Source organism: Morone saxatilis, unplaced genomic scaffold (assembly GCF_004916995.1).
Source record: "Morone saxatilis isolate NCDOM2014 unplaced genomic scaffold, NCSU_SB_2.0 Contig12, whole genome shotgun sequence".
NCBI classification, from domain to species: Eukaryota; Metazoa; Chordata; class Actinopteri; family Moronidae; genus Morone; species Morone saxatilis.
Window position 1 is genome coordinate 4,875,580 of NW_023339674.1, and position 11,847 is coordinate 4,887,426.

At 37.9% G+C, this 11,847-nt stretch overlaps 2 protein-coding genes across 3 annotated transcripts in view; one reads left to right on the forward strand and one right to left on the reverse strand.

Annotated features, from left to right (window-relative positions):
• Positions 1-251: 251 nt before the first annotated feature.
• Positions 252-6,741, forward strand: henmt1 (HEN methyltransferase 1). The gene is made up of 9 exons (XM_035653828.1): positions 252-359; positions 605-717; positions 2,009-2,143; positions 2,305-2,487; positions 2,650-2,836; positions 4,589-4,808; positions 5,000-5,132; positions 5,648-5,799; positions 6,480-6,741. The coding sequence occupies exons 1-9, from the start codon at positions 276-278 to the stop codon at positions 6,584-6,586; spliced, it is 1,314 nt and encodes a 437-aa protein (XP_035509721.1). The 5' UTR covers positions 252-275; the 3' UTR covers positions 6,587-6,741.
• A 60-nt stretch (positions 6,742-6,801) lies between these two features.
• Positions 6,802-11,847, reverse strand: part of fam102bb (family with sequence similarity 102 member Bb) — an 18,147-nt gene continuing 13,101 nt past the window's right edge. For both annotated transcript variants that reach the window (XM_035653447.1, XM_035653448.1), the window contains exons 10-11: positions 11,108-11,177; positions 6,802-10,261 (exon numbers count right to left, since the gene is read on the reverse strand). In XM_035653447.1, the coding sequence (XP_035509340.1) occupies positions 10,219-10,261; positions 11,108-11,177 (113 nt within the window). In that variant the 3' untranslated portion in view covers positions 6,802-10,218. The remainder of the gene's footprint in view (positions 10,262-11,107; positions 11,178-11,847) is intronic.

Genomic DNA, 11,847 nt, shown 5'->3' on the forward strand with positions numbered 1-11,847 from the left:
TAAATAAAAATAAATACACAAAATAAACAGTTAGAAAAAAGGACTAAAATGTATAAATAGAAAAAAAACAGATACACAATTATAATAATAACATAAATAGATAGACAAATAAATAAGTAAATAAATACTTAATTTATACTATAAAAGTGTTGAGAAAAGAGATAATTACCTTTGGACGGCAAGCCTCGCCGTCCAAACTAAATAATGACCGCGTTAACGCTCGATAACAACAGCGCCTCCTGTGGTCCGGCGGCGTTATTACAGACCGTGGAAAGATGGACCCGATATTCAGCCCGTCGCTGCACAGGCAGAGACATCAATTTGTCATCGATTTTGTGAGGAGGAACAAACCCAGAAAGGTAGTTCTTGCTTTAAGTGAGCAACATATTGATCTGTTTAAGTGCAAAGCCAAACGCTTAACTTCTTCAGCCAGCCAATTAACGCCAGGAAGCTAACGTGGCTTTTACACGCACTTTCTAAATCAGTAGTTCTTCATACAGGGGTTTGGGCTCCTTGTCTTAATAACTTTATTTACTTATTTATTTTAAAATCTAGTAATTGGCCATCAGCTTTTTATTTCACACACCTTGTCCTCGTCCCTCAGGTGGTGGACTTGGGGTGCAGCGAGTGCAGCCTTCTCAAAAAACTCAAGTTTCACCGTGAAATTGAGCTGCTGGTCGGAGTGGACATCAACGGTGCCAAAGTGAAAAAAAAGATGTATGTGATTTAAGGGCTGCAGGGGAAATGTGTGTTTAAGAACAGCATTAGGATGAATGACTGCAGTGCTGCAGGGACTCTCTGGCCTGCACATGTTGTGATGTAAGACAAGACCCCAGCAAATGTCACAGAATCCAAAGGTTTAATAGTTTGTTTTAGTGAAAATTATTATTATTATACGATGTGGATATACTGCAGAGTCATGCCAACAAGTATGTGCTCTGTTTGCTGTGGTGAGAGTAGTTGAATGCAACTTAAACCAGTTTTTGTCAGTTGAAAATCTGTATTTAGTAGTATTTTAGTGCAAAATGTGTATGCTATAAATATGGATTGTTTGGCATATTTTACTTTACTATTTAACTGTATTTACATAGTGACCTGGTTTGGTGTTGAAACATTTTATATGACTGCATACTTAATAATTAAGGTCTATGCACATTAAAGTTGCAGATGCACAATATGGCAGATTAGTCTATTAATTAATCGATTAGTCCATCAACAGAAAATGCTTATAATCAGTGAGTCGTTTCAGTTGTTTAATCAGGCACACATTGCAAATATTTCCTGGTTGTAGCTTCTCAAATGGTGTTGGTGTTTACATTTTAAATAATTTAACAAGATATTTTGAAATATCTTTGGACTGTTCGACCGAGAGAATATGGGATGGGCATTTTTCACAGATTAATTAATAATGAAAATAAAAATGACACCCTGCTGTGGATGGAAGTCACATAAAATGGTCTAATTGATGGTCAGTGCCATGAATTCCCACCACCATATCCACACAGTACATCGGACAAAATACAGTCTACTTGTGATCATTAATGTAAAACAACAGCACAATATGATCCCATAACTATACTAAAGGTTGATAAATGACGTAATTCAGCTCATCCAGTGCTTTTATCATTGAATCAATTAACTGACTCAGAGCCTAGATTAGCCTGGACTAGTGTGCCACATGGGGAAAACCTTTTTAAAACTTGATCTAATCTAAAGAGTTGGTTTCATAAAGGTTTAAATGTGAGTAGTTTAAATGCTAAACAATAATTATTTTTGCGTCCTTTCTCATAGAAAACTGTGATTACTTGGGTTAAACATTTAAAAGTTAATTGTCTTCAATTACCGCTTTTTCACCTGCTCAGTAGATAAAAAGGTTACAAAAGATCAAATGATGATCAGAGTATCGCTTGATCTTTTGACTCTTCTATCACCTTGTGTGTTTTGTTGTTGCTATAACTAATAGTGTGCGGATTGATAATGAGTTAACTCTGCTTCTATGTTCCTTCAGGCATGGATTAGGCCCTATATCAACTGACTATCTGCAGCCGACTTATGATCAGCTGCGTGTTGAGCTGTACCAGGGCTCAGTCACACAAAAAGACGTCCGCCTCAGAGGATTCGATCTGGTGACCAGCATAGAGCTGTAAGGGGCTGTTTGGCCTTAAACATTGAGTGTCTTGAGTTTTCATACCTTTACTAAATGTTTGTCTTTCTATGCTTCTGTGTGGTTTTCCACCTTTCTGTTTCCCCTGTGTCTCTCTGTGCCGTTATTTACCATCACGTTTCCTCTCTGGCTGTCTGCAGCATAGAGCACCTCACTCTTGCTGATGTGGAGTGCTTCTCTCAGGTGGTGTTTGGTTACATGATCCCAGTGGCGGTTATCGTCAGCACCCCAAACTCCGAGTTCAACCCCCTTTTCACTGGACTGACAGGTTTCAGGCACTCTGACCACAAGTTTGAGTGGACCAGAGCAGAGTTCCAGTCCTGGTATGTGGTTTTTAAAGATCCATTTTCAGCACCAAGTTGAGTGTTAAGGACAGTGCAAACAATGTGGGAATGTTAGTGGATAAATCGTCCATAAAAAACATCAGCGCCGTTGAATATACCTTAATTTACACAGAGTTCTGGTAACAGTACATCCCTCCTCAGGGCTCTGAAGGTGTGTTTGGAGTATGGTTATGAGGTGGAGTTCACTGGGGTTGGACAGGCACCGCCAGGCCAGCAGGAGAGTGTCGGCTTCTGCTCCCAGATTGGTGTGTTTCACCGGCGCGTGGGGAGAGATCACTGCAACATGTTGTTTGGTGATGATGCGGATGATGTGTTTTCATACACACTGGTGAGTAGACTTTTATTTTATAGACTGCTGAGTCGGGCATCATGTTGGCCCAGTGTTTCGAAAACACCTGTAATGTGTGAGATTTATGGGTTCCCCTCTTTACCTCTCCCATTATTTCCTGTTACTCTCTCTAGTTTTACTATTAAATAAAGGCAGAAATAGTATAAAAATCATGTTTTAAAACAACGTGTGAGCTTTCACATTTGACAGAAACCTGTGACACTTTATTTTGGTTGTTAGAATAATTTATTAAAATTAACATGTTGCACAACTCCCTTTCCAATTTTGGTTGTCCAAGGTTGTTGTACGTTTTCCTTATATTCAGCCATCTGACTCATAGATCACCATAGTACACAAAACATTATCATTGGCCATAAATACACAACATGTATTACAACAATATCCAAGGGAACCCAAACTAATTAGAAAATTGTTCTGCAGTTGACTTCAACACATCCATCCTGTAACAAAATGTCCAATTGTTCTCAAACAATTCCTGTTATTTGAGAACAATCAAAATCCAGTAGACTGCAAAGTATCGTAGTATTTAATCTATCTTGGATCCAGAATTGCTTTCCTCTTAGATGGATGCAACCAAAAGGACGATATTTATGACAGGCTATCTAATCAAGAAGGACAAATAAAACTACTTCACATTGACAACGTGCTTCACAAAAAAATTGAACAATTAAAAGGGTTTATAACTGAATCATTCATCGGTACAAGTCAAGAAAATTTCAACTTACGCTATAAAAACATACGAGATAAAACGTTGTAAAAGAAACAATTTCTTTATTACAGGTATTTTGTATAAATGTTAATTTTAAACTCTTATTAGACTTGTTCTCATCATTACAATCCTCAGATATTTAACCAATATGGTTGTAAAGTACAATTAACGCGTTGTATAAATTGAAGAATCTGTGTAAGTGTCTTCTCTGTTTGACAAAAAGTAAGTTTTTTAAGCTCCAAAAAGGGCACTTTCACAGGACTCCCATTGTTGTTAGGATAGAGCATTTAGGATGGCATTTGATAGGGATGTGGGGTCCTCTATGTGCCGATTGGGGAATCACCTTGTTGGCCTCCACTTCCTCCCGGTTCCTTTATTTCCTTGTGTGGATAATCAGGGCCCACTACAGGCCTTGAAACTCGAGAAAAACTAGAAAACTAGAAACATGGCGGCATGGAAGAGGACCCTCTGTAGATAAAAAGCTCATTCTAAGCTAAAGAAAACACTATTCTTAAATTCACGTGATTATAAACACATACCTAGAAATATTATATTTCCATTTCTGCCAATAAGATCCTTTGAAATATTACACACTGGACCTTTTTAAAGGAGCTCACTGACTCAGCAGACCTGATTTCCTCCATTGGAAGGTGGTAAGCGGTGGACATAAGTAATATATTAACTTTGTCGACCTCTGCTGGTGACTGCAGCTACAGCATCTGTAGTCTTGGTAGTCTGAACTGTAAGTCTGAGGCACTGCCCCCTTTTAAAATTAGAAACCTGTAATTAACACACAGTCAAAACTAAATGTTAATTATAGATGAATTAACTAGCCAGTTGGAGTATGGATGCAACGGACTGATTTCAGTTCTGGAGGTAAAAGTTATGAAGGCAATAAAAATAGGTTTTTTAAAGTCACATGTCCCTACGCCTGCTAAGTAATAATTTGGCTTAGTGACCATAACAGGCTCTCGAGATATATTATAATCCTTGTGTGCTCTGATTTTGTCTTTGTATATCAGCTGTATAGTATAAACTACCCCAGCCTGCGTGACAACAACATTTTGCGGAGGGTCCTGGTGAGTGAGGTGGTGTACTGGACAGAAAAGCTGAAGAGAAGGTGGATGGAGGAGAAGACTGGCGAGAGGGATGACGCTTACACACTGTGCCTGACTGAGGGAGGAGTGGAGGAATGTCTCAGAGCGTTAGAGCGACACGTGGACGTGGAAGAGAAACAGACAGGTGAACATCCCAGCAGTTAAGATTCCTAAGAAGTTGTGCAGATAGTTTGGGTTTGATCACAAGGAAACCTTTATTTGAAGGAAAGGAGCTAAAAGCCACTAGGAATATTTTGAACTTTTTAAAGTGGCAAACGGCACACTGAAAGCTTGTCTCTCTTTTAAAAATATATATATATATATGGTACCTCACAGCTGCATGTGGAGCAGAGGTGAAACATCCGGTGGAGCAGTGTGGCAGAGGTGTGTCAGAGGATCAGGAAGGAGAGGATGAAGAGGTGTTTTGGACAAACGGCAAAGGACAACAGGAGTCTAAAAAACTGCACAGGTGTGTTTCTTTGAGGAAGTTGAGGAGGAACCGTATGGTCACGGTGAGTCAGAAGGCAGTTTGTAGGACGAACACAGACCTTGTCTTTTATAGCATCTGTACTTTTGATACCGGCTGTGCTCTACCATGTTATCAAGTTACAAGGTATCAGTATACCACAGTAAAAATAACAAGTCAAACAAATTAAAAGGTTATAAGGTTAGCTGTTTTTTCCAATCTCCTATATTATTTTATATATTTTTAAAATCTATTTGCGCACATTTTTATTTTTATGTAGCAGGCAGTAAAAAAAAAAAACACTCCCTTGAATGTTATTATTGGTCTTTTATTTGAAAAATGTTTCTAAAAATTTGGCATCACAGCTATCACAAGGCTCTCATATCTATATATTTTTTGCGATCAAATGTTTATTGCCATGAATGCAGAGCTTACAACCTTACAGGCTTACATGGCTTGTTTTGAAATTGACAACAAGAACAAAAATCCCTGATGTCACCTTTTGTGTGTGCTGGTAGGTGTGTGTGTGTACCTCTGGCTGCACTGTGGTCCTGCTGCCCCAAAGTCAGTGCCCTGAGTGGAAGTCTGAGTAATCTCAGACATATCCTGATGGAGGACCCTGAAATTAAACTGAGCCAGGACCGCTCTGCTGTGCTTGTACAGGAGGAAGGTACTAATGTACACTTCTGCGTCTGTTATATGTATAAAACTGTGAAAATCAATAAGAAAGTTCACTTCTAGTGGGGGAGATGCATTTCTTTTCCACTGGTGAAGTTCCGCTTCAAGGAGTCAAGGTCATTCATCTGTCACTTTACAACACAGGTTGCACTTTGAAATGTAAGTCGTGGCCACCTAATGCGACACATACATAGAACATATATGCAAATATTTTAAACCTACAAGTTTTTAAGTGAAACACTATCTATTTAATACTGATGCCTTTGTGTGACCTACATAAACAAACAAGACCATCAGTGAGAAGACCCTGGTCCTTTTTTACAATATAACATGTACTGAGCCAAATAGCAGCGACAGCAGAAACACCACTTACATTCTGACTCAGTTTCATCATATTCTTGAAATGTAATCCTTCCAATACTAATAATGTGCAATACCAAGGGTTGCCCAGCAGATGTCACAAATGCTTCATAACTGTGAACCATTCTCAGCTCAATGGCTTCATCACATTAAGTGGCGAAAGCTTCATTTCCCCAATCGGCTCTCTCCACAGCTCAGTGGAGCGGCTCAGTGGCTGACTGTGCAATGTTTATTTCCTGCTCTTCTGCTTATCTGATGAATTTGATGACTGAATGGTTTTCTGTGGTTGTGACACTTAATTTGTCTTTCTAGACCTTGAAGAAGAGGATCATAATGGTTTGGAGGACAGCGGATATGCAGAGGCCAGCCGGTGCTCCCACAATGCTGTGCAAGAGGAGGACTGGGAGGCAAATATTTGATCTAGAACATACATATTGGGACAAGTAGGTTACTTGTTTAAAGGGAAATGAGTTAGCAAATGGTTTCCCTTGGTGACTACTGAACAGTATGAGTTGTACTAAACTTTGTGTTTTGAGTGTGAAACAAATGCAGATCAGTTCAAATAAAAACATCAGTTGGCTTCTTTGTGATTGTTGTACATTACACCCAGGTTGAAGCACAATCCTCACAATGCTCAAAGTTTTTAACTGTTTTATTCAACAGTGCAAGGTACACATTTGAAGCATCCAGTACACTTGTTAAGGAAGCAAATGTTGGTCGAAAGAACAAGTCTGTAACAGGAAACACTGGACAGTGTCAGAACAGCGCAGCGCAGAACATCACTTAACAGGAAAATACATTTTACAGTTTTTATATAGACAACAGCTTCACAGAAGAGAAGAAACCATGTTTGTAACAACATGTTAGGTACCAAGATGAACATACCTGTATCACACAGGTAAAACAAGTGATTTTTATCCAAAAAACACACAAAAAACCTCCAATAGTTGATATTTGGTAGCCATAAATCAAACACTTAACACTTTCTTAACTATGTAGTGAGAACACTTTTTTGTCCTTAACAATAAAATATTTAGCAAAAATATGGCACAATATCAGCAATATAAGATTCAAAAACAAAGACGATGATATCCTCTAGATGTGACTTAATGTAGGACATTTAAACCATGCCGAAAATAAAAAGAAACAAAATGAGAACACTGACTTACAGTTACATCATACACTGTGCAGATATCTGTCTTTAACATGAAGTTATGAGAACAGAATGACTTCCTACATGCTAAATAGACGAGCGAAAATGTTCCTTCGATGTGGAATTATCCAGAATAACAGATGGCACAATATTAAATTAGGTTAACATGAAGATGTGTCAGTTCTGCAAGCTAACAAAAGGACATCTCATGCAGAACATACGAACATAAAAACAGAGAACACTGACGTATAGTTAAAACACCATACACTGATGACGCTTGTGCAGATATTGATAGAACATGAATATAGTTTATCTAGAAGAGGAGGTATCCTACCTCTACTATGGCTTATGACAGGAGACAGAAGATTACAGATACTGTACAGTCTGTTTTCACTAGTTATAATGTAATAATATCCTCAGTATGCATAGGCCTGACCGTTCCCAGGTAATAACAGTGTGTTGTGTACTTTGGCTAATTTGCTAATAAACTGAAGAAATTATGCACTTAATCTCCTATTGGGCTGGAAATGCAAATAGTCAACATGCGTGCCACTATCAGGATTTCAAAACTCTCAGCAGATTTATATTGTTAGATTTCTATTTGTAGCACTAATCAAGTATTGAATGCATTGGTTATTAGACTGGTTATTAGACTGTTCTCAGTTCCAATAGTTTGATTTGATGTTAGGAGATATACATACACACACAGAACTATTAGCCTGGGTCTTTTTAAAAGACAGGTGCTGTTGAATATTTTCTTCATGGCAGTGGATTACTTAACTAGTCCTTTACTGTACAATCCTAAAGTGAAACAAACTACAGTATGCATCAGTTGCACATAAATGAAATCGTTGTAACGTCACAGGATCTTCCATTTGTTCACTGATGCAAGCTTCCTGGTCAACAGGACAGCTCAGAGAGATGTAGTTGAGTTGCAAAGCGTAGTTATACAATAGATACGTAGCTGAAATGCTGGGCATTAGATAGATGCCCTTCTATAGTGATATTCATCATAGAAGCCCCTATTATAGTCGGTATTTACTGCTCTACAAAAGGCAGAGAGCAGGACCTTACAGAAGCAGTACGTTTGGGGGCCGAAAAAGGCTAGAAAACTGCATGACAGAAGTAATATCTTCATTTTTACTTTTTAGGCTGATTTACGTAATACCTAAAAAAGAAATAAACAAAAAACTGCATTCTACCTTTGGATAATCTTTAGGGAATTTAAGGGGTATACACAGTTTGTAAGTGCTCCTTCAGCTTTCTTGTCCTTTTTAAACTAGTTTAAGAAAATAAACTTTATTTTGATTATTTATAGTCTAGATTATAGGAGTTAAATGTATCTGTTTTTCTGGGTGTCTTTATATCTATTAATACATTTATATTGAAATTAATAAAAAATAATATACATACTTTAATGTACAATCTAATACCTTTTGAAATATGTGATTTGAGCTTAATCACACCAAAGCACATGAATTTGAGTTAAAAGCATAGATGGATTTTGCTGAAATCTGCTAAGATAGTTACCCTTAGGTAGATAGGGTTAGCTAGGTTATTGTCTCTTACGATTGGATTGAACTACTGCTTTTAGTTATATGGAATAAAAAACTGAATTAACCAAGATATCCGTTCATAAAAATGGATATTTTTAATAGCATAGGAAAAATCTGTAAGTAAATTTTAGTTAAGTTTAGCTAAGGCATCTCACCATCTACCTTTCACTTGATATAACACTTTTGCTGCCTTTCAGTGACAGAGTGCAGTAAATGTCATAAAAGCTTGTAGAGCCCAAAACAAAGTGTATTTACTGCAACGTTGGGAACAATATGAAGCCAGAATGCAGTTACTGGGGTTTGAATAAGTTCCCATTTCTGGTAACTGCAGATTTTAAAAGAAATTGTACATTTCATATAGTTAAGCAAATGTCAAAAAGTTAGATTTTTTTTTAGAGAGAGCAGATTAGTACTGCAGGATTTTCTAAAACAATCCTCAGCAGCAAAACAAATAAGAACAAGGAACTCCTACGATATCAAGTAAGCAAGTTGTCATGTTCTCCCATTTCGCAAATACAAATATAGTATTCCTTAAAGAAGATCATGTCACATCCCTCCACTCGAAGATAACAGGATAACTGTTACTAATTAATAAAAGTGGCCTCAACCACATACACATACATTCACGCACCGTCCACGTTCACACGTCAAATAGCTCAAGTCTGATGCCTCGTCTATGTAGTAAAATATTCTCCTTCAAAAACACCCACGGCCGTCACAGAGTGCCAACAACTACAGCTTTTTAGCAGCTTATAGGCAAATACTAATTGGAACGTCCTATTTGAGAAGGAAGTCCAAAACAAACACAGAGAGACGAAGGGAATGTATTGAAATCACATGGCATACTCCTCTTCAGTGTAGAGTTCAGTTCGTTCTGATGATGCGCACACGGCGCTCGTCCTTTTTGTCCTACATTAGAGATGATGTTTTCCTCCAGTTTTCTAACGGTTTAAATCGAGTGTGTTTGGGTGCGGAGTCACAGCATTGACCTCAAAAAGATGCGCATACACCCAGAAAATGAAGAGTTGACAGGTTCAGTTTGTTTGGAACAATCTGGTCAATGCGTCATTTCTCTTAATTCACATTTGTATTTTTACACCGAGTTGATGGCTGTGTACCTCTCGCTCTTTAAAATCTTATCAGGGAGCTGCATGTAGGAGATATGAACACAGGAGGGCACTGTTGTAACGTCAACTGTTCACCGAGTGATCAGGTCAGACACTGTGCTGATCAGGTAATGTGTGTGCTGTAGGAATGCAGATTGAAATGGACACAGGCTTGCATCCATTTTTTTTTTTTTTTTATGTAAGCAGTGTCAGTCCACCTCTGATAGGCTTCAGGTCTAACGTTTTATCACCACCTGCTCGTACGCTCCAGCACCAACCCTGGGATGACAAGAAAAAAAAATTTAGTAACCCAATGGAATAACTGCCTCATGTATCATACAGTAGAGTTGAATGCATATCATTCCCTTCTTTTACGTTAAAATATGTCCCCACAAAACCAGTTCTCCATTTAAATACACAAGTTATCAAAACTCCAAACTACAGATTAACAAATAGCAAAATCAAATTACAATAGTTGGGTTTCAACCAGTAGAGGTTGCTATGCATATTTATAGCACATATATGAAGAAAGGTGGTTTGATGGTTTAGTTGGTCTATAAGCTGCATTTAACTACTCTCACCATTGCAGATATTTGGTGGCTTGACCCGGACTTACATCTACATTGTATCTATATAATTGATAACATCCTGATGTTTTTCAAGTATAATGTTTAACCAACTTAACATTCTTAGCCTAGCATTTTAACATTCTAACATTTGCTAATCGGCACAAGTGTAGCTGAGGTTGATGGCAATGTCATTAGTTTTGCAGGCATTTAGTCATAAAACAAAAGTACTGGGCACATCTGCTCTGATGATGGTGCCAGTGTGGTACGTGTGTGTGTGCACCAAGATTGTCAGGGGCAATCTATCCAATCGTTGTTGAGACATGAGAAATTTTGGACAAACTATCATCCAGTAGTTGTTTAACCCTAACTCTGAACCAAAGTGGTCGGACTGATATTGCCATCCCTAGAGGCATTGCTGCAATAAAAGCATAAAACATTAAAATAAACAGTATATTGTGTACTCTTATCCAGAGAAAATTCGGAATAGCCAATAATAACCACCCCCGACCTCTCCATCTACTACGAAGAGCAAATCATTGTTCAGTGACTATCTCACCTGGTGGGAAGATGATGGCTTCCCAGGGCTGTACTTCCCCCAGGGCCAACAAACAGACGCAGGCCTTCCTCTGAAACACACAGTTGTAGTAACATTTGGTCAGTACAGAGAGCACATACACCCTCCTGGATAATTCTTGTCATGAGGAGCAGCCAGTTGCTAGGCAATCTAAAAATAATCATGTATTGACAGCAGCTTTCTTTTCCTAGCTTTGAGCTAGATGAGACCTTGGAATGAAAAACAATGCCCTACTCCTCAAAGTACACACAGACTCGTGGGGTAACACAATACCGTCAAGTTAATTACTGTGCTATGCAAAGTAGCTGTGCATAACATATACAGTAATACTCACATTTTTTTTGGTTAATTGTAGAGCTGAAATGATCAGTAGATTATTTGATTAGATGGTCAGAAAATTTGTCTAAACTATTTTGATAATCTATATCGTTTGAGTCAGTTTTCAATCAAAGATTTGCTGATATCAGATTCCTCTTTAGGTCTTTTTTTGTTTTATATCATTATAAATTGAAAATCTTTGGGCTTTGAACTGCGAGACAAAATTAGAAATCTCATCTTGGGCTCTGGGAAATTTGGATGGACGTTTTTCACAAATTTCTGACATTTTACAGACAAAATAATTCATAGATTGATCAAGGAAATAATTAACATTAGCTGCAGTCGTAGGTAAGGATTGTAGTCCATTATATAGATAACAGTCCTGATCACAAATTCCCAGAGCA